Source organism: Cervus canadensis, chromosome 4 (assembly GCF_019320065.1).
Source record: "Cervus canadensis isolate Bull #8, Minnesota chromosome 4, ASM1932006v1, whole genome shotgun sequence".
In the NCBI taxonomy this organism is placed as follows: Eukaryota; Metazoa; Chordata; class Mammalia; order Artiodactyla; family Cervidae; genus Cervus; species Cervus canadensis.
Genome location: NC_057389.1, coordinates 61,876,803 through 61,899,344, shown reverse-complemented (window position 1 = coordinate 61,899,344; position 22,542 = coordinate 61,876,803). Strand labels below are relative to the sequence as shown.

Genomic DNA, 22,542 nt, shown 5'->3' with positions numbered 1-22,542 from the left:
GTGAAAGCCCAGAAGGGACCTGGCACTTATGGGAAAGAGCAGGCATTCCTCTGGGTGCAAATCTAGTCAAAGCACAGAGGGTCAGACGGAAATCCGCACCTGAGGAGAGGCCGGCTGTGCAGTTGGAGCTGGTTGTGTCCCTCTGCCTTGCTTGAGCTCTAAGTCCATTTTGTCTTGAGTAAAATGGAGGTATGTCACTAACTGGAGCATATTTGGAAGGTAGGGGTTAAATGTAATACAAGTATGAGGCATGCAGCAGTGTCTGGAACATAGAACGCATCAGTGCATGGATTTTACTGTTTCCACCAGCATGATTATCAGTCCCTGTCCCTGTCATTATTGGCAGCATAGAAACATTTGCTGGTGGAAATGCCTCAGCCACGGTTGTCGCTCCATACACTAAATGGTATGAAAATCTTGGGGTGTTGCTTGGAAGGGCTCTGTGGACTGATGTTCTAGAACAGAGCTGCCTGGCTACTGAGTACTTACAAGGTGACCAGTGAAAACAAGGAGCTGAATTCTTAATTTTATTGTGTTTTAATGAATTTAAATTTAGTGATTTTAAATTTAAATAGCCACATGTAGCTAACGGCACAGCTACACTGGATGGCACAGTTCTAGAAGGTTCCCTCCAAACTGGGCATTGCCCAGCTCCTCTCTGTGCTGTGGTAACACGAGATGGGGAGGGGGTTGCCAATGACTGCAGCCCCTCAGCCATGCACAATGCTGGGTTAGAATTGACCATGGTATTGTTAACCACGTGGCCACGTTCCCTTGAAGCTGGCCGCATGGAGATGAGCTGGCTACTGTCAAACACTGACCCTAGCCAGAGTTTGGATTCTAGCCATGACAGCCACGTGGCTTCTGACCTTTATGGGAACCAGAGCAGTAGGAAGAAGTAGCTCACTTTGATGGAGCATCTGTCCCTGACACTGGGCTGCCAACTCCATTTTAACAGATGAGACTACCCCCGGAAGAGGCAGGGTGACTTGTCGGGGCTTCATCCCCTAGCAGTTCCTCAGACCACGGAGATAAAGAATGAGCCAGGTTTTGCACTGACTGAACAGACACCAAAGTACAGAGGCTCAAGGTCGCAGGCTGCAGAGTGGAGCTTTCCTGGCCAGGCAAGGCATGGTTTCCCATCAGCAGCTGTGGGGATGGAGGCTCAGAGTGTCAGGGACCTGCCCAAGACCCCACAGGGAGGTGGACAGTCACTGGCGGCAGGATGGAGATCAGGGGCTCGGTGTCTGAGCCCACTTCTCCCACGCCCCTCTCCCCCTGCCCCCCTGCCCCCCTGCAACCCTGCTTCCACTTCCTGCGGCCACCCTCGGCCCCTGAGCGGACAGGCCCCACCCCGGGGTGCATCCTCGTGCACTGGAGGGTGGGCGGGGCCCGGAGTGGGGTGGTCGTGCCTCCAGGGGGCGCGGTGTTTGCGGGGGCGGTGGGGGGCTGACAGCTGACAGCCTTAATGGGCACATTGTCCCCTCACTGCCGAGAGCGCCGCCCGGCCACTTCCTCACACGCCGCGCGCTGGATGAGCTCATGTCTGAGGCCGCGGGCGGCGCGGGGCGGCCGAGCTGGGCTGCAGGGAGGCCCGGCGGCCGCGAAGCCCGAGCGGCTGGGGCGGCAGAGTCGTGAAGCGGAACGTTGTAATGAGCGACGCCGGCTGGATTTATGGGGCTGCGCACGTGCGCCTGGCCTTCCTGCGAGGGCCTCGCCTGGGAACAAAAACAAGTCCTGGCCCAGGCACGGCGCGACTGGGTCTTAACAAGAGCCCACTAATTACTGGAAGGCCCCGGCCAGGTCCCCGGCCTGCAGAGGAGCAGCCAGTGCCGCTTCCTGTGTCAGTGAAGGCCTTGCTGGAGCCCCCGTTCTCCGCCCAGGAGGACGCCCAAGGCCAGCCTCTCCCTGGCTCGATGGCCCCGTGGAAAGTGCTGATCTCCATCCCCCTCAGTTTTCTTCATCTGTGAAATGGGGTAATGTACCTTATGAGGCCATTGTTAGGCATTCTAGAATGAGCAAGAGTTGACTTGAGGGGGCCTCCTTCCTGGTTTTGAATCCTGTTCAGCCAGGTTCCAGCTGTGTGGTCTGGCCAAGTCACTTCACCTCTCTGATGCAAGTTTCCTCACTTAGAGTGTGGGGATAGTCTTGTTCATTGTCAGGGTCATTAGGAAGGTCTGACGAGAGGACGCATGCAGGCTCCTTGGTGTTCCTAGCATCCACACTGCTGCGGCTTCTCCGTGCATGGTCACATCCCTGCTTGTGGTGTTGGTGTGGTTTCCACCCGAGCGTGGAGGTGGCAGATAGGGTCTTGAGCGGTCGGCATCAGGTGACCCTGCCCTGCGCCCTGGGGGTCTGAGCAGTGCAGGGTCGGACCCACGTCCTGTCCAGGGCATTTGAAGACTCACCAGGGCCAATGAGTGCCATGAACTTGTGATCACAGCCTCTCTCTGCTGGTGTGGAGCCTGACGGGACCAGGATCCAGGGCTTGGACTGAGCTGCCGCAGGACCTGTTGTCCTGTCCCAGGGCTGGGGCTGTGAGATGCTTCCTGACTCAGGCTTGTATGTCAGGGTCATCCGGAAATGCTGCCCGTGGCCCATCCAGGACACCTGCCCTGGGGTTAATAGCCTTGCACTCTTGCCTGTGAAAGGTGTGACCGCAGCCTCACTGGCACACAGGCCAGGGCTCTCGGCCACCATCACACAGAGGTTTCTCCTGCACACATTTTCCGCTGCTGTCCCTGTCTGTTGATACTGTGGATTTAGCATCTAGCTGGAAAGTTTCCATGTCCACACCCTTTTCAAATCAAGATCCAGGGAAGCGGAAACAGCACATACCACGAGACCCAGGCTGCCATTAGCTGTGTGGCTGGCTGGTGCAAGTCAAAGTCTAGTGGCAACATTGGACTTCACTCTGATGCCTCTCTGTGCACACACGGAACCAGAGACCCAGTAGGGTGTTGCTCCAGAACCGGAGCTTTAGGAGTGGGCATATGCGCCTGGGTCTTCCTCCTGCTTCCCCTCTGAGTCAGGTGCTCTGCCTGCTGGTTGGCCTTTGAGGTTCCAGCAGGCTCGGCTTGACCGTGATTTGTGCAACTCTGAGAGAGAGTCCCTCTTCCCTTCTTCCCTGGGGTGAGGCACTGAGGGTGCTGCAGGGCGCTCAGGGAGGGTGGGGTCTTCTTGGCTTGCTCACTGCTGCACATCAGAGCTGAGAGCGGTGCTTGCCTCAGAGGGCTCCAGGGATGTGTGTGAATGAACTTGCTGTCTGATGGGGAGATGGCCATGTCAGCTCCTGATAGCTGTCCAGTAGGTACCATGCTGTCACTGGTGGGTGTGCAGGCTACACCGAGGGAGAACACCCTGCTGGATGGTGGGGTCAGGGAGGCCTTCCTGGAGGAGGTGGAAAGGCAAGAGGAGAGACCTGAAAGGTCGAGCAGGGTTACACAAAGCCAGCAGTAATGTGTTCTGGGCCAAGGAACTGACACACGCCAAGTCTTGCAAGCAAGATATGAGTGGCCTGAAACAGAGTCAGGACAGGTATAAAGAGGGGCGGAGGTGGACTTCAACTTCGAAGACAGTTTTTAAAACTTCCATGGATGGTCTCATATCCTTAACAGTTTTATAAATGGAGACATTGAGCATCACCCCGGGTGTGTTAGGATTGAACCCTCTGTGTGTATGCAAGTCTTGCATGCTGGAAAGGGCCAAGTGATGGGGCATGGTGATGGTTTCAGAGCGCTGCCCTCTGAGAAGCCCTGGGGTTACTGGGGCCACTTGAGGCAGAGGAGGGTTCAGCTGAGGGGCCCCTGGGAAGTGAGGCTCCCTGGATAGCACCCCAATGGATGCTGTCAGCATCCTCCAGGTGTTAGGATCTGCTCATAATTAAATTCTGGAGGGGCCATCAGTGGCTGTTGACAAGCATGTCATAAGCACTTGGCTGAGTCTAAGTTCTCTGAAGTTGGTCCAGCCTTTGCCCAAGGTGGCATCTCTTTACAGAAGCTGTGTGGCAGGAGCAAGTAAGTAAGTGCCTTCTCTCTGGGGGCTCGGAGGCTGTCTCAATGTGGGAATCCATAGCTCGGACCTGAGGGGCCCTAATGAGGAGCTGCCAGGGTTCAATTAGGCGCCCGGCCCCGGCTCTGCAGTGTTTGACTGACAGCTCATTACCCTGCTGCCATTTTGGGGCAGTGGAATTTAATCTCCCAGATGGGAAGCAAATCAATTTGCCCATCGGCCGCAGCTGAGCCTCCTTGAACTCAACTCTAATTTATTCTCCTAAGCTTAGGAAGCTTTGTCGTTTCAAGGTACAGAAATATCAGGTTTCCCAGCCAGCCTGGGCATGGTGTGCATAGGTGAATGTGTCGAGAAGGTCAGGCCTGGAGCCCAACCTGGGCCAGCCGTGTTGGTTGGTGGGGACTGTGCCATCAGCCTGGCCAGGAGGATACCAGGGTTCTTGCCTGGGAAGCCAGGCTTATCTGTGGGAAGGTTGTATATGGAAATTGGGGGCCATGTGACATCCCAGGTCATTGGGATCAAGGTCGCTGCCCAAGAACTCGGCCTGGAAGGGACTCCTTCCAGCAAGGCACATGTGACTGGCTCACCTGGGTCACCTGCATCCTGGGGCCATGTTCTTCTGTGTTGGGGTCATGACTCTGGTTTCCTAGATTTAGACATAAGAAGATTTGGAGGGTGTCGTCCTGGGACTCTGAGCTTTCTGCCCTCCCTAGTGAAAGGTGAAAATGTTAGTCACTCAGTCATGTCCAACTCTTTGCGACCCCACCAGGCTCCTCTGTCCATGGGATTCTCCAGGCTAGAATACTGGACTGGGTAGCAATTCCCTTCTCCAGGGACTCTTCCGGACCCAGGGATCAAACCCTGGTCTCCCAGCAGATTCTTTACCATTTACGCCACCAGGAAAGCCTCCCTAAAGTGTCATCATAAATCCACAGTGCAAACAGTGACCTTTACCTTGTAATACCAGGACTGTGCTCAGGACTCGGGGTGGCCTCTCACCGGTGATGACATTACCTGCGGCATGTGCTCCAGGGCATGTGATGGCGCCCCCTCTGCTGTGGGCGCTGGGCCCCAGCGGGCTCTGGCGAGCAGTGGGTGCCCCTTCTAAGCACACTCAAGGGAGTGTTAGCAGAAGATGCACATTCAAAGGGTGAAACAGGCCAGGGAGGGCTTTGCTGAGCAGGAAGGTAAGCTGTCTTATAGAGCAGAGAGTCCTGGCTGATTCTGTTCAAGGTGGATGTTTCTCTGCTTGTCCCTTGATTTTGCCCCCTCTGACACACAGGGCCTGGAGTCTCCCGCCTTAGGTGAATGAGAGTGAGCACATGCGTGTGTGGGAGGGTGTGTGCGTACACATGTGAGCGTGGGTGTGAGTGAACATGTGCGTGATGGTGGGTCACTTGGGTGGGAGTAGGGGAGTGAGGGGAAAGTGCCGTCTATGGAGAGAGGGTTTCTGAGATTCTTTCTCTGAGTTTGACAAAGGCGCCCGGCTGGGTTGGTTTTCAGGGGTCAGGGAAAGGCCAGTCTATTTACACACCTTTGCTGAGGAGCATGGAGGGGCGGTGATGGGGGCCGGGATTAATGAGCAGTTTTATTGCCTTGCCTGTCAGGAGGGTCATGCGATATTATTTTGATATCGGGGGCCCCCAGAAGCAAACACAACGGGCCAGGTTATAAATGGGAGAAAAACCAAAGAAAAGGCGGCCTCACCCTTTGCCATTGAGCGTTTCCCTTTCTTCTCGGCCAGGGTTGGCCCGGGACCCTCCTCCCGCCCCCAGTGCCTTCAGGTGGATCGCCCCAAGGCGGCACCGAGGCCAGCTCCCAAGATAACACCGGTCAGTGGCGCCTGGCCATGAAAATTAAACACCATGGTTGCTAAAGAATAAATGGGCCATGCCATCCCCCAGCCACCATGGCCTCTGATGAGAGCTGGACCACTCAGGGTGACTGAGGATGCAGCCTGCATGACACAGAAGCAAACAAGGGGGCTACTGGCCCCCTGAATTGACTGGTCCAGGCTGCCACCCTCTCCAGGAAGGTCAGACTCAAGAACAGACCAGGCGTGGGGCCTCAGGGTTTTGAGGGATGTGATGGAGTGAGAGAGGGCAATTACTGCGCATCTCTTGTTCCCATCCCTTCCCTTTCCTTTTTCTCTTCTCTTGCCTTCTTTTCTCTGTCAGGGCTAACTGTATCTAGGACCAAACACAGTCATCTTACCCAGGTAAACACACCCATGGATGGACAGCTCCACATGTGGGGGGCAGAGCTAGGGCTGGCGTGGCTCCCTGGCTGTGAGCAGGCCGCAGACACAGGCTTCCCAGCTCAGAGACACAGTGAGCTTCCCCGGCTGGGACAGAGATGCCTGTGTGCCGCCTGCCGCTCATCCCTATCACCTGGCTCTCTTGGCCTAGAAGATTCCAGCCTTCCCCACACGGCCTGGCTGTAGGTTGTCTGCTCCAAGAAAGTATCCCTGAGCACTGTGAGCCCATGGGTGCAGCTCCCCCTGCCAAACCCCTGCCCACACAGTGGCTAAGTCTGTGGGTCACCCACGCTGCTGGGCAGAGGCAGCGTCTCACCTGTCCTTGCGGGAGGCCCTGGTCTGAGCCTCGGCCAGAGTAAGCACCCAGTGAGTCCTTGAAGCCCACTATGCATGCGTGCTGTGTGCTCAGTTGTCTGACTCTCTGAGACCCCGTGGGCTGGAGCCCGCCAGCTCTGTCCCTCTATGGGATTCTCCAGGCAAGAATCCTGGAGTGGGTTGCCATTTCCTACTCAAGGGGATCTTCCTGACCCAGGGAATGAACCTGAGTCTCTCGCATCTTCCTCCATTGGCAGGCAGATTCTTTACCACTGTGCCACCTGGGAAGCCACTGGATTGTTTTAAATACATGTTTTTGTTTGCCTATCATCCAGGTCCTGGGTATACCCCCAGGCCAGCTGTGTAGGACCTAGCAGTTGAATAGGCAAGAAGCCATGTCTCACTGGAGCAAAATTTGGGAGCACATACCATAGGAGGGGCCAGTCCCCAGGGCAGAGGGGACGGGAAGAACTCTATCTATAGATGCAGACAGCTGAGTTCAGACCCCATTCCACCACTGATAGCTTGGGGGATACACTTCACCTCTCTGTGTTGTAATTTCTTCATCTGTAAAATAGGGAGAGTATGATCAACTTCCTAGGCTTGCCATGAGAAGTAGATGAAATGATGGATATAGAGGACCAGTACACACACGTGTGCACATGCATATGCACACGCACACACACACACACACAGAGCAGTTATTGTCAGCGTGGTCCCAGTTGGAGCCACGGCTCTGTGTTTAGATCTCCGATGTCATTTAAAGAAGCTCATAGGCTTTCTGACGAAATCGCCTGGGTTATTCGGGGCAGAGCCCAGCTGCCGAGGGCAAAGGTTGCTCCTCAGAAATAAGCAGGAGGGGGTGTCATTTGCCCAGCCACCGGCACAGGCTGCGTTGCCGGCTGCAATCCTGAGGCCGGGCTGGGGCTCAGGCATGGTGGCCATGTGGCCGTGTGACTGTGGGGTGAGTGGCTCCCTCCCTGCTCACTGCAAGCCTGCCTCCAACACAGCTCACAGCACCAGGGAGGCCGGGACAGCCCTTAACCTCTGTAGAGGCTGCAGGTTTCTCCCGTCCCAGAATAATCTCCTGGTAAATTTTACTAACTGCAGACTTGTCTTTGCATTTGAGGTCTGTGTACGTTTCAAGTGGTTCCTTGAACAATTTTTTTTTTTAAAGTAATGAGCTGTTTTCTTTTTTCCCTGTAAACACAAGGCTGACATCAGAGAACAGTTTTTGATCTCCGTTCTGAAAACAGACAGGGTGGTTTAGAGATGATGGGGATCCCAGGCGAGGGGCTGGTGTGCTTTCCCTCAGTGTCACTGAAAAGAATTTCTTCAGTGAGCCCACATTTCAGGGGCAAGACACACTCTGGATTATCGAAAGTTTAGAAACACTTAGGTGATTATGGTAAATAATTCACACAAATCCTGACGAATGCAGTCTATTCTTTTGTGCAAACTCGAAGAGCAGAAACCTGCAGCGCTTTCCTCTCTTGGCTTCCCATCCTTTGAGTGACATCTAGTGGACGATCTCTGATCAACACAGGACTGGTTTTTAAGGTGTTCCTTTTCCAGGGCGAAGGAAATGCCATTTACCTAGAAACCACTTAAACCTCTGTTCCATCTGTTTCAGTCTCTGAGCTGAAAACTGCGCCGAGGCCAAATGGCCTCTCTTTGCTGCTGATTAGCATGCCATCTTGGGCCCTGACATGGTGGTCAGCATTTCTGTGTTTAAATCTGGTTATCACTTATTAGCAGTGTGATCACAAGGTACTCAATCTCTCCCAGTCTGTGTTCTCAGCTGTAAAATGGCTCTAACAAAAGGACCTGTCCTACAGGATTGTCACAAGGACAGAATGAATGATACCTGTAAGAGACTCAACACAGTGTCTGACACACAGTAAATAACCAGCTCCTAGGGGCCACAGCGTCCACATCACAGACTTCATCTGCACAGGCACTACTCGTGGGTGAAAGGCTACTCAGTATGGTTTGTCCAGGCAGACGTGTGCAGATATTACTGACGGAATGATCTCATTTTAAGATGCATCTTCTTTTTTTCTTATTATTTTTAAATTTTTGTTTTATATTGGACAATAGTCAACTAACAATGTTGTGTTAAGTTTCAGGTGTATAGCAAACTGATTCAGTTATACATGTATTTATTCTTTTTCAGATTATTTTCCCATTTAGGTTATTAGAGCTTACTGAACAGTTCCCTGTGCTATATAGTAGGTCTTTCCTGATTATCTATTTTATATATGGTAGAGTGTATATGTTAATCCCAAGATGCATCTTTAAAAAAAAACAAACTTTCTTTTTGCCAAAATATAATGAATAAGTAGGAATATGTAATCTAGACACAGTAAAGATCTTGGGGAAAAAATACAAGTCTTAATAACACGTTATGTTTAGGAAAATTTCAAAAAATCAGGTTTGAGTGAGAAGTGTTGTAGTTACTTTTTCATTGAAAAGACTGGTTGTGTGATGGCTTAGGAATTCTATTTTTATTTCCTTAGGCACAGTTTGGAAAGGAAAAACAATCCTTTACATCCATCCAAGATATGCAGTGTGCTATGTATTTCCTCCTGGGTAAAGTCTGCTTTAGAATCAGGCACGTTTCTTTTTTAAAGTGACGAAAGCAGCCTTCTGTGCCTTTTAGGCATATTTAGATTAAGGTGAAAGTACCTTCTGAAGCACATAGTGTCTGCATTTTGCAAAGGAGTTGAGATAGCCAGAGTTTTGCTACTCTAGTGTGGTAGGGCGGAGAAGGCAATGGCACCCCACTCCAGTACTCTTGCCTGGAAAATCCCATGGATGGAGGATCCTGGTAGGCTGCAGTCCATGGGGTCACTAAGAGTCGGACACGACTAAGCGACTTCACTTCCACTTTTCACTTTCATGCATTGGAGAAGGAAATGGCAACCCACTCCAGTGTTCTTCCCTGGAGAATCCCAGGGACAGGGGAGCCTGGTGGGCTGCCGTCAATGGGGTCACACAGAGTCGGTCACGACTGAAGCAACTTAGCAGCAGCAGCAGTGTGGTAGGGATCATCCCTAAACACCCACAGCTGCAGGCAGGCGTGTAAAAGCTGACAGCATGATGGGGGCCTGGGTGACAGCACCTTCCTTGCCTTTGGAAAGCTCCCAGTAACAGGGACCCCATCCTGTAGGAACCAGCATGGCCTGAGTTGAGGGCTCAAGGCTTCTGTCACTCCATCTGGCAAGTGAGTGGCCCAGGGGCTCTGGGTTCAGCCATGACTCAGAGAGATGGTCAGGAGGGAGGAGGTGGCAGGAGAAAGCTGAGCTCAGAGTCTAGAGATCCAGGCTGCGGGACCAGCCTGCCACCTGCCACCCACATGGCTGTTGGAACATCTGCTTTCTCATCCATGAAATGGGATCTCACCCTTGCCCAGTGTCACGGGATGAAAGGAGACTTTATACAAACTCCCCCCTAGAAACCATCAGGGTCTGAGGCTGCTCTCCCTACCCCAGGGGTGCAGTGACCACTGTCGTATTTCTCGGGGGTGGGCTGCCCCACCCGGGGTCCCCCATTCCTGTGATGAGAGGAACCAACTTAGGACTCAAGGGCACAGTAACTTGGGACACACCGGTCAGTTTAACATTTTACTAAATCAATTCACACAAACCCCAAATTGCAAATATAATCAAGGACAACAGATTCTGCTCTGCCTTTTAAATCTTTCATTTTTCAAATCCAACATTAAGACAAAAAAAGTAAACAAAAATTAAGTCTGCGGCAAATTCATGATTTTTCTTCTTGAGGGGAGGGAAAAAGGAACATTAGAGTAAAAAGAACGCCACTGGGTGTACAATAAAGCACCACGACACACGGTTACAAAACGGGCTTCCTGCACTCTGCCCCACGCAGAAGACACTGCTCTCCCCACTGCTCTGCGTCAGGCAGGATTCCATTAAAATAAAACTATAAAATCTCCTAGGTTACACTAAAGTCAGACACGGTCTGGAACAGTGCTTAACAACAATAATGTCAACTATCAGTGCTAACGTAAAGACATTTTAGAAGGTCAAAAACAATTAAACTGGAAACCAAAACCTTATTTTCCCTAGATGAGCAAAACTGGGGAAAAAAAAAAAAATGAAAGGGTTCCCGCCTCCCACTAGGAGTGGAGGGGATTTTTTTTTCCTTTTCTTTTCTTTCTTTCAAATTGGAGGCGGGGGCATGGTGCGGGTTGGCCTGCAGTTCCTCAGCCTAGTTGGCGTCCAGCTTGGCCATTTCCTGCACGTATATGCCTATACTCTCGCTGTCGAAAAGCACAAAATACACTGTTTTGATAGAGGAGGACATTGTGGACACGAAGTAACTGGAGATGGCCTTCAGGATCAGCTGAGCTGCCGTCTGCTTCGGAAAACCGTTCCTGTGAGAGAGAGAACGAGGGCTCAGCAACTACAGGGGCCATGGCGGCCACGGGCCCACCCTCCCCAGCCACCTCCTCCCTCCAGGAGCCCCTCGAGCTCCCTGTGCTGAGGTGGCTGGTGCCGTGTCGGGGTTCACGAGTGGCCCTCAGCCTCTGGCTGCTCGGACACGGGTGTGAGCCCAGTGCCAGCAGGCAGGGGGAGGACGAGGAGGCGAACTGTGACCTGCAGGAGAATACGCTGTGTGCTCCAACAGGGGGCGTGCCGTGAAGCTATCTGAGAGGCAGTTAGCAAGGCGACAGGGTCTGTGTTTCGCGGCGTGTGGGGTGTGTGCCGTCTCTTGTGGGCAGTGTGAACACTCATGGTTCTCTTCCCAACATCACTGGGACTAGCATGGGGTTTAGAGATACAGCCCAGGCTCCCAAAGGCTCCCCAGGGGGCTCAGTCTTAGGGGTAATGGAGGCTGGAGCTTCTCCAGGAAGCACCAGCCTCCGTCTTGTCCACGGTAGAGGGTTGCACCCTCCCCATGGGCCTTCAGATTTCATGGGTGCCGAGTATCCTCCTCCCAGCACAACCAGCTTGGACACCCCGTAGGCCTGAGTGTCAGGGAGCTGTGTGAGGGAACAACTCTGGGACAAGTAGGCTCTTCATCCCAAGGGACAGCGTCCAAGTCTCCAGGCCAAACTGATGTGAATTCACATACAATTCCATTTAAAGTAAACGTCACGTGGCTCAAAACTCAGGCAAGAATCTGAAGGCAGGACTAACAGGATAAGCACTGTTTGCTCCGTGTGTGCCCGGGCCGTTCCTGGGCAACACTGCAGGTGCGGGACCCACAGGATCCAGGACTGTGGCACTAGGCTCAGTATAGGGGAGATAATGTGGCCTTTGGAGCCAGTGGCCCTGGATTCAAGCTCTTACTGACCCTAGTTTACAGTTCAGGATCCTGAGGGTAAGAGTGAGGGGCTGGAATCCACGGGGATTTCTTTGTTCATCTGCAGGTCTCCCGTCTCCCATTCGACCTGACCTTGGAGTCTGAAGTGTGGGGCCAACTTGCCAGTTTCGGTTGGGACTTTCCTTCAAATGGTGCACCTGCTGCCAGGCGAGAGACTTTCAGATGTCAGGTACAGGATTTCTCCCTGGCTCACTTGCTAAGCGCTGTGAGATGTGCACCACCATAGCTTCTTTTGGAGGGTCACACTTACTCTATTGTCAGCACTCAGGGCCTTTCAGAGCCGAGGAGAAAACCATTCTTGCAACTTGCTTTCGATCAAACAGGGCTTCACTCAGCTTGATAATGGACCCCTACTAACTCCTGAATGCTTCAGAAGTGAAGTTCACTCTTAGATGACACGGGCATCACCCCAGGTCTGTTCCCAGTCTGTGCAGAGGAGCCTGCAGGCTGTAGTAGGTGCACCCCAGAGTTGGGGCTCCCTCATAGGTCCCCCACACCGAGCACAGGGCATTCCTGCCAGGCAGCCAGCATACACCAGCCTGTGACCAGACCAGGGTCAGAAGCTGAGGGAGAGCTGCAGAGGTGTTCTGGCCAGGACGGTGCTCCGGACAGGCAGCTTCCACCTGAGGACCCCTGGGGGCTCTGTGCACCCGCAGATTTGGGCTGACTAACAGGTGGCCTGGGGTGGAGGGTGGTGGGAACGGTGCAGGAAGAGTTTCTCATCCCCACTCCTGGACCCGCAGGCTCAGCCTGGGAAGAAGCTGTTCTCACAAGCCTGGCTCAGCTGCCCTGACTCTCCTCACAGAGGCCATGCTGTCCAGGACAAGACGCTGGCTGGAAAGACTACATGAAATTAAGCCGACCTTCTGTTTTGGTGCTTCTCTCTGGTGAGTGTGCTGTGGGGCACCCAGCTCACACCCTGGAGGGGCTTATCCTTCCTTCCCCACCCCCACTCTTGAAAGGGGGACCAGGCCCACTTTGGGGGCGAGTGTGCAGGCACAGGGTCCTAGGGTCACCCAAATAAGGGCCCACTTGAAGCATCTCACAACGAGCAAATGTTTATTTTCCTGCTGTAAATACAGATGCTGTCCGGAGAACTCATCAATTAAAACGATCCCCCTTGTTCTGATCCTGATGAGAAAAGCATGAGGAGGCAGCTGCCACTGGGCAGACAGGCAGGAGTGGGGCTGTGGGGGGAGGGGTGGGGTGGCAGGACCACAGAGCTCCACCCACCGTTAGGGGCAGCCTGCACTCAGGCCAGGAACTCCAGGGGCTTCTGACCAGGCAGAGCTCGGCCTGTACACACCACCTGGCTAGACAGGGGCCAGGCAGCACTGGGAGGTGTTGCCTCTGCACTAGAAGCCCAAGACCAGGCTCCACCAGCCCCAGACACCCCACTAACGATGCCCTCTTGGGCGTCCCTGCCTGCACCAGCACAGGTGAGCTGGGCCGAGGTGAGGGCCGCATGGTCACAGCTCACCTCCTCTGGCGTGTGCCCCACTAGAGCTGGCTCTGGGCACGGCTTTGTGAGCTGCCCTTGTACCACTCTGAGGTTGCTCTGCCCGAGTCAGGGGAGATAGTGTGGTATAGAGACGTGGCGGGGTGCCCCCAGCAGGCCAGCCACTGCACCTGTGCCCAGCACTTTCTGACACAGACCTTCTCCCCCAGCTTCCCACTCCTCTGCCCTAGAGGATGTGTGACTCTGACTGAAGGGACATTAGTCCCTGTTCCTCTCAGTCAACAGTTCTCCACTTTTGCTTCTATCAGGATTACAGAGGGGTGGCCAACATGCAGTCTGCTGGGCTCCAGCCAGGAAGTCTGATGAGGTGAGCCCAGGGACCATAGTCTGCTCTACACGCAGTCAGGGTGGACTTAATTTGAGCTTGTAGGGTAGGCCCGGAGGTTAAGAACCTACAAGTGGGGAGAAAGGGAGGGGTCAAAGGTCATAGAGCTGCAGTGCCCAGGCCTGTATGCCCCACGGTTAAGGGAGCACGGGCTAATCTGGCTTGTCCTGCAAGGTTGCTGTTGGGTGACTATCAATGTGATCTGTTTCCAGGAAACCTCCAGCTGACAAACCCAGCCCCATGTCTGAGGCAGTCACAGCCTGAAGAGGAGACCCAGCCATGGGACTGTGGCCACTCTGAACCACACAGGCCACCGGGAAGGAAGGGAGGTGGCAGCAGCTTTCCTCATGTCTTCAGGTAGGGCCTCAAAATGATTTCTAGTAGGCACACTTAGAAGTATTTGTAACAGAATGGAATGTGTAAGTGGATGCTTTCACAGGCAGAGCCCTGCACCGTTAAGACAGGGGCAGCTGTGTGCACGCAGCAGCCTGGAGCCCCACAGGACTTGAGTCTGGGCCCTGGCTCTGTGCCTTGTTTCCCCACCTGGTGAAATAAGGCAGGTAATCAAGTATTTATTACCTGGAGAGGCTGTGCACATTGAACAAGATACTACACAGAGCCCTCAATCAATAGTGTCATCTATAAAGTGGGAACACAAGGTCTTTCTAAAGGTACACCTGGTGGAAAGTGGCCTCCCAGGCCCTGTGACGGCTGGGACTGGGTGACTGCTGCTGTCTCTGCTGCCAAAGTTGTAGTCGAGGCCCCCAGAGGGCCGCTGTCCAGGCCTGTGGCGTCCAGTTCTCTCGGAGGGCCGTCAGCCATGACTGTTGTGGCTGTGGTGTGGGCTGGGGCTCCGTTGGCCCTCCTGGTCTGGAGAGAGGTGCTCACCTCGGTGTCTCACTCATCTCTTGGCTTATGGGTTGGCTGGCTGGGCTCCCTCGTGGGTGGAATAACCGCTGCCTCTGCTCGGCTGGGTCTTCCTCTCCAGTCACTCTGTTCTACGCTGCCGCACTGTGTCTGCCTCCTGGCTGAGACCAGTCGCCGCCACCTCTAGAGCGAGGGCGGACACGGGCTCCCACTCCTGTCAGATTCCAGTCTGAATTGTGCCGACCTCTCTCAGCACAAGCTTCCTCCACTGGGATGCAGGTGCGGCTTCCCTGAGAGCTGGGAGCCCCCACGTTCCCCTGTGGCCCTAAGTTGCTTTGTGAGAAAGGGCTTCCCACCCCTCAGAGAGTTTATCTTACACTTTGACCTTTTTTTATTGCCTTGTCTTGACCAGACTAAGAAGGTGTCCGAGCTTCCCTGAAGTCACTCCAGTTCTGTCTGAGGCCTCAGTCTCCCTGACTGTTGTAAGTGGACCCCATGGGCTACCTCCATGTGGTGCTCGCCCGGGTCACCTGCTCGGTGATGGCTGGGGGCCGTCTGTACACACCAGTTTCCTGTCCACTGTCCCATCTGGATGGCAGAGATTTGGGTTCACGTGGCACAGAATAGGGTTTCCTGCCTCCAGCTGGGCTGAGCCCCTCTTCATTTAGGGCTTTGCCAGGCGTCCCTGCTTCCAGTGAGCTTGGCCTCCAGGGCTGGGTAAGGCAGGCCTGCATGACTGCAGGCCAGGGGCAGTGCTGAGGAGGCTGACCAGGGACCCAGAGATTCCTGTGAGGAGAGGCTGTGGCTTGGGAGCTGGAGAACCCAGATGGATTTTCTGAAGGAAAAAGACTAAGGACCAAGCCTAAGAAGAAAAGTGGCTTCTAGATGGACTCTGGTTTTCACATTGGACCAGGCCACCTGTTTAACTGTCTCGGCTGTTTGGAAGATGGATAGGGCAGGGTAGCTTGGGTGATGCGGGCAAAGTGTTTGTCGCCCCATGTGGACCCCGTCTGCTGGGAGTAGGTCTCCCTCACACTGTGCTCCTGGGCCTTCCTGTGCTCTGCCTGGCTTTGAATAACACCAACCAGAGACGACTCCATCCAGAGGTAAAGACCAGGCTCTCAGGGTCCGAGCTGAGAGCGGTGGGTTACGAGAGGGTGAAGCTAAAATTCAGAAGGTATTGGCATCCAATGCAGTGCCTCCAAAGAGAGGCCAGGGCAACACAACCCCCCCGAGGCCTCTTACCTTCTCTCCAGGGCTCATGTAAGTAATTCTCCCCAATAGAGTTTGTCTCTGTTCTTTGTATTTGTCTTCTAAGGCCCATGCCCAGGGAGCAGGGAGGCTGATGCTGTGCCTGGGCAGGTCAGGGAATTCCGAGCAGTGTTTCCAAGGTTCTCTAAAATCTACTCCCACAGAGAGTGCACAAGGAGTGGTGTGATCCTCTGGCAAGGCTGACCAGAGGGGACAGCAGGCGGGGGTTCCATGTGCCTAATATCAAGAGCACTGGAGCCAAGGGCCTCGGACGAAATGCTGGCTCTACAAGTACATGCTGTGTGACCTCTGGTGAGTGACTTAACCGTTCTAAGCTTCCCCTTCTTTGCCTTTGAGTGGAATTAACAGTGCTGCTCACCTTATGGGATTGCTGTGAGGACACTGCAGGTAGAAGGTCTAGCACCACTCCTGAAACTCAATGAACAGCCATAAATGGTAGTTTGAAGAAAACAAACTGGCTTTCCTTTTTAGGCTCATAAATCTAAGGAGAGTTTAATCAAAGCCCCACACTAGCTATTCCCCAAGTACTGCCCCTCCGGAGAAGGGTCGTCCCCTAATGTCAAACAGAGCGAAGGGAGTGGGGGGATCCATAAATACTGTGAGCAGGATGCCCAAGGACAGGAGGGCCAGAGGTGGTTTCCCAAGTCCGGGGTTACACTGTGGGGGTCTCATTTGCCTTCAGTGGGCTCTAGGAAGGCAGTGCAGGGCTGTGGTCATCCTCCACACGCCTGTGACACCGGGCCTTGGCCGAGAGAAAGTGATCCCACAGCCCTGCACCAACATGTTTGCATTTATATTGTTTTAATTCCAGCATGACTTTTATGCTGGAGACACTGGATGCCACAAACAAGCTGTTTTATTTCCCCTCCTAAACCCCACTGTGATTTATGGCCGGCTCTTGTGTAATCCCATTCTCTGCTCATGAAAGGGAGGGCAGCTGTTTACACGGCTCTGTGGGGCGAGGTCTGCCCCACAGATGTGGGGCCGGGCGGCAGTGCACATGTGCTTGTCTTTGGCATTCCGCCCTCTTAAAAGCTTTCAACTGATTATTTTTTAAAACATTTTACTCCGTGAAAAATGTAAATAAGTTTGTAATAACAGATGCTCTTTTTATGGGCATGACTTTTATGCTTCAATTAAAAATTTCCCAATAGTCATATGAAAGAGCGTGAAATCATTACCTCCAATAAAGACTCCTCTATTGCTTCTCTCCTCGGAAGCACCTTTCATCAGAGTAGATCAAAGTGCATCCGAAATGCTAATTAACTGTGCCTTAGAACCGTCTGTGAGGAAGGGCAGTCCCTTAGCCTCACTAGCTGATAAGGCCGGCCAGGGACAGAGAAGGTGATTCACTTCCCAAAGGTCACACAGCAGAGCCATGCCGAAGAATAGAATTTCTGTGGGAGGAGGGGGAAGTGGGAGAAGCAGGAAACTAGCTAATTATGCTAAGATCCAAGAGCACGTTATTAAAAAAAACAAAACAGCTTGACTCTGGGACTGAGTAGGGTCAGTCCCTACTCACATCTCCACAGTTCCTGGGGAAATTCGGCCTGCTGGGTGCTTGCTGACTACCTTATGAAGGGTGCGTGTCTTTGCCAGGTGCTCTGAGAACCAACTGAAAGGGCTGTTAGATGCTCTAGCTCTGTCAGCTTTGCTTTCTTCTCAGTATGCATTTACATGGTATTGACTTTTAAAATGATGGTCAAGTTTTGCTTCTGGCAGAAAACAGAATGAAGATGCATGGCAACTAGAAAGACAGACGGCATTCCAAAACAACAATGGTGTTGGTTCTGGACTTACCTGCACTTGGAGGTGAAGGGGCGAGAACACAGGGCAGGGTGAGCATGGGAACTCAAGGCTGGGGCGGCATGCACTTTCACTTGTCCTTTGTTCAGGGTCTCCCCCCGCCCCCCCGCCATGCACCAGCTCTGCTAGTTAGCCCCAGAAGAGAGCCCACTTCCACAGTGGGACCCTTGTGCCACCTGCCACTGCCCAGAACTGCAGGGCCTGAGAGAGGAGGCATGGCACCCATAGCTCATCTCCAGGAGGGACAGCAGGGGGATGCTCCTTCTGTCCTTGCTGGAGGGGGACGGGGAGAGGCAGAGGCTCCAGAGGAAGAGTTTTCCCGTATTGGGTCCTCTGGTGTGACCACCATGACCCCTGGGAAGCCCTGGTGCACGGTGCCTGTCTGCCTATAGGCAAGGCCTTCTGGGTATAGCGGCTAAGCTCTGCTCGAGCAGAAGTCCCAGGACCGGCCGCAGCACTTGGGCTGTGGGACCCTCAGTGATGGCACTATTCAGGGAAGCAGCATTACAAGGTCTGCACGAGGTTAAAAACAGCAAAGTCCACTCTCTGTCCTCCTTGTGGGTTTCAAAGGGGAGTCCTTTGAAAAGAGCAGCTTTCTGTATGCACAAGGAGTGGTTCTGGCCCAGGAGGACAATGTAGCTGGCCGTGTCATGGGACATCAGGGTGCTGGACCCATGCGGTACTGCACAGCCCGCCTTCCTCAGGTACTGGGAAGCATTGATGGCAGAGACCCTGCAAGGCTCTCCATGTGCACAGGATGCCCCAGGACAGCTACCTGCCGACACAGTGCCCTGGGCTGCAGCAGCTCTGAAGGCCACTTTCCACTTGCTACTGTGCCCTGTCCAGAGGGTGAGGTTTCTAGAGGCCTGAGGCTCAGACCCTAGGGAGGGAGGAGCCTAGAGATGTGACGGGCAGTGAGACACAGCCTCAGAGGCAGCCATCCCACCTTCTTCATGGCAGAGTTCTCAAAGCATGCTCTTTTCAGAGAGCACCTTAATGTCTGAGCAGTCCTGAGATGCTGCGTTGGGGGGGGTGGGGAACGGGGGGGACGATCACATTTCTTTTACAGGGTAGGGGCTTAGAGCCAGAGTGGGGGGTTCGTTTGCCTGCTATCGCTCGCCTGGTTAGCCAGGCCCAAGCCTGACACAGTGCTGCTGACAGGCAGGGACCTTGTGGGCTGACATCTGGGGTGTACCACTGCGGGACGTGGCGGGGTTGTGGTTGGGGCTTGTGGCTGAGTCCTACCTGCCCCGTTAGAGGTTCAACAACTACACCCTTCCAGGGCTGCCCCTCTGGGTTGTGTGTCTGTCTTAGGGGCAGTTGTACTGCTCCCCACAATCTCTGTAAGTCTCCCTGGGGAGATGGCAGGGCTGGGAAGAGGGGGCAGCCCTGTTTCACGTAGCTGCCCACTCAGATCCACCTCATGTGCAGGGCAGTGAGACACAGGTAGAGAGGGGGGTGGAGAACGCTTGGGAATCCACAGGCAAGGGGCAGAGGGCTTTGCCCAGAGAGCGCTGGATGCAGCCTCAGCTGACCATGTGCACAGAGCTCTCTGCAAGCGTGGCCCACACACACCCGGGAGAGAACCACATGCCCTTACCTGCCGCTACCAATGGATGGAAAGGCAATGGACTTCAGCTTCTTGTCATCTGCCAGCGCCAAGCAGTTCTTCACCGTCTTTTCCAGAAGTTCCTCACACTTGTCTGCACCCCAGACGGGACTGTTACAGTGGATCACAAACTTGGCGGGCAGGCCATGGCCTGCACTGACAGCAGCTGCAGGGGACGAGAGAGGAGCAGTGAGTGGGGTTCCCACACAAAGCACAAGGACCACTCTCCAGCACATCCCTCCAGACTGCCTGGTCCCAGAGTCTCCTCCCTCGGTAAGGGGTCGCCCACCCCCACCCCTGGGAAGCTGGCGTTAGGATGCATCACCACCAGGAACTTCAGCCAAGGTCACAAGGCAGAGCCTTAACCATCTAACTTGACTAAATGTGTCAGAATGTTTGTAGCCTCCAATTAATTGCCTTCTGGGGTCTCCAACTGCCTTTTCCTCAAGTGGATTCATGTGCATTTAATTATGATGTATCTATAAATCTCTCAGACACAGTTCAGAATAAACCTATTGGGAAAGTAATCTAAATAGCATGTCTGCTGCTCTAGTCTTCTCCCTGACTAACCCATCCTGCTAGTTTTGACAGAATTAATTGGACGGTGTTTCTAGGATGGAACTATTTTCCATCTTACTCTTTTCCTCTCTTAGAAGAAGCCTCTTTCCAGCTAAAGATCTCTAGAGCAGACCTGCCTTTCCAGGCGTGTTCTCAGTCTCTGCCCTGGGTCAGATCTGAAGACAAAGGTCTTGGGTCTGCTCCCACCAGGAAATGTGACAGGTCAGCCCATGGCTCCCAGAGCACGTTCCCAGGATTCCCATCCCAAAAGCTGCAGCGCAAAGAAGGTGGTTCTAGAACCAAGGCGTCTGATGAATGCTGCCTGCCAGATTTCTGTACTGGAGCACACCCACGTCTCCACCCACTGTTCCACTAAGACACCCAAACCTTTTTGATCAAATGTTCCCTAAACCCAGTTTGTGAAGAACACCCAAGTGCTATGCAAGGGTCTTGGTTGTTACTGGGTCTGCTATGTGACTAGCAGAATCCGAAGGGGGTTTGTGAGAAGTGTCTCATGGTGCAGCGGCAACAGTCTGAACCCAAAGTCACAGGTCTGACTTTGAGTCCTGGCTCTGCTGACTGGTTCAAGAACTGCGGGCTTGACTGACACTGCGGGACCTAATTCACAGGTCTGCCCACATGAGAAGTAACTGCTAAACCATGCTTGGAAACGACAAAACCTGTGTTAGTAGTGATTATCTATTTCCTTCATCCTTAAAAATATTTTAAAACATTTTCTAAAATCTTAGAATAAAGAACAAAATGTGTTCTTGTTTTTGAAACAAGCAAATGTACCTTTAGTTGTGCTAAGTCTAATGGGCTGGCACCAGCTGTGGCTCCTCTGTCGCCAGCTAAGACGGTATGTGGCATCTTAGCCCCTCTCATCACACCTCCCGCTGAGGCCACCAAACCGGCTTGAACTGAAGTACCAATGGGAAGGACGCCGGGCTGGCACAGAGGTGTGCCAGGAGGGGGCTGAGGAAAGGCCAGGAGCCCCTGGCTGGGTGCTTTATGCTGTGTGTGTCTTCCCTGTTCAGTGTGGGCAGTTTCAAGGGCAACTGCCTCCAACAGCTCGGTAGCTGTGCCCCCCACAAACTCTCCGCAGTGCCTTGCCCTTTGTAGGCAAAACAGAACTGAACTGGCTGAGCAGAGGTCAAATGCAAAGCCATCCTTTTATCCCCGCTGGGACCCATGACTAGCCCAGGATGAGGTCACGTGCAGGCACTGGGGAAGGAAGCATGAGGCCTGGGGGACCCTCAGAGAAGGCTGTGTGGGTGTGACCTAGGAACCATTGATGCCCATATTTAATTAAGATTCATTTTAAAAATCATAAATAGGATGTGGAATGGGCATTGGGGAACCATCTAGTAGGAAGAGGAAACGAGCCTAGAGAGAAAGGAAGGGAATGGTCTGTTCTCACACAGCTGGTGGGTGAGCCAGCCTTGCCCCCTGTCCTGACTCTCAGGTGCTCGGGAAACCCTGTGTCCACCTAAAATCCCCCGGTCCAGGCTGGCAGCCGTGAGTAGTGGCCTGCCTTGAGTTCTCAGCAGTAACTCTCCTCATCTCACACTTCATTTTCTTACCCCTCTTATCAGGAAAGGTGTAATTGGCAAATGACAGATGTGTATTTATATTTCTCCCATTAAAAACACAGATGGCTGAATGGAAATGATTCATTTGCATCTCTCATCAGCAATTTTGCAGATGGCTCAGTATCACTATAATTCTCGGCTCTCAGATTTGCCAAGTTTGGCTTCTGTAACTGCTTAAAATTTGAGGGCTAGACATCAACCATTTAGAAGCTATTTTAAGTAATAAGGAAAAAAGTTTAGAAAGGCAATTTTCACAACCCTTAACTCCCCTGACAATTAGCATGTGATAAAAAGTCTACCAGGCTTTCTTCTGCCTTCATCTCAGAGACACCCATACACCTCTGAATTCTAATCTGTACTGTAAAATGGTTTCCATGATACAGCATGTACCATTTCCAGATCATCAGGGTGCTGCCCCTCCTTACCTCCAGCTACTTCCAAGGGCCCGTTCTTTTTCCGGAGTTCCAGGACAGCTTCCACAAACTCCTTGCCACCTTTCTTCTCTAGTGTGTTTCCTAGACAAGAACAGGGCGAGGTCAGATCGCCATCCCTGGGTCCCAGGGCACACACAGACACTTAGCATGTCAGATGATTACATACTAAAAATGATCTGACCAGCTAAATTTCCAGGCAGCTGCAAAATAGGAACAAAGCTGTGGCTGAGTCAGAAAAGTGAAATTTAGAAGAGATTCACTATCGGCCAGTCACCACTCTGCACAGCTGGTCACCGGGCCACCTTTGATGCCCCTCTATGTGGGGGTGACTTGGGGTGATCCTGGACGTGCCAGAGATGTGGAGGAGATGCCTGTTCTCTGCAAGCATGCCTGTCTCGCATGCTTTCCATCAGCGTGAGAAACCAGATGGTGCTGGCTTCCAAGGCTGATGCCTCCCCCTGGATTTTCTTCTCTGTCTCTGGGGAGAACCCCCAAATAAGGAGGTTTTAGAAGAAGCATACCAGGCTTCCATCAGGCAGCTAGCTCTCCTCTTGGCAGCAGGCCCAGAAGAAAGCATTCAGATTTGGCCACCTTTGGACTAGCACTACTACCAATGCTTAGTTTC

General features: G+C 53.1%; 1 protein-coding gene and 1 long non-coding RNA gene across 9 annotated transcripts in view; one reads left to right on the top strand and one right to left on the bottom strand.

Moving 5' to 3' along the window:
* The window catches only part of LOC122439902, a 222,487-nt gene extending 207,387 nt beyond the window's left edge, over positions 1-15,100 (top strand). For 2 of the 3 annotated variants that reach the window (XR_006269016.1, XR_006269017.1), the window contains 3 exons: positions 11,982-12,104; positions 12,679-12,822; positions 13,992-14,157. This is a non-coding gene — a long non-coding RNA (uncharacterized LOC122439902). Of the gene's footprint in view, positions 1-11,981; positions 12,105-12,678; positions 12,823-13,991; positions 14,158-15,058 lie in introns of those variants that run through there. The other variant, XR_006269015.1, reaches the window with a different exon arrangement.
* The window catches only part of LOC122439900 (core histone macro-H2A.1), an 82,808-nt gene continuing 70,462 nt past the window's right edge, over positions 10,197-22,542 (bottom strand). For 5 of the 6 annotated variants that reach the window (XM_043465461.1, XM_043465462.1, XM_043465460.1 and 2 more), the window contains exons 7-9: positions 21,909-21,998; positions 19,325-19,499; positions 10,197-10,982 (exon numbers count right to left, since the gene is read on the bottom strand). In XM_043465461.1, the coding sequence (XP_043321396.1) occupies positions 10,817-10,982; positions 19,325-19,499; positions 21,909-21,998 (431 nt within the window). In that variant the 3' untranslated portion in view covers positions 10,197-10,816. Of the gene's footprint in view, positions 10,983-16,276; positions 16,327-19,324; positions 19,500-21,908; positions 21,999-22,542 lie in introns of all 6 variants that reach the window. The other variant, XM_043465465.1, reaches the window with a different exon arrangement.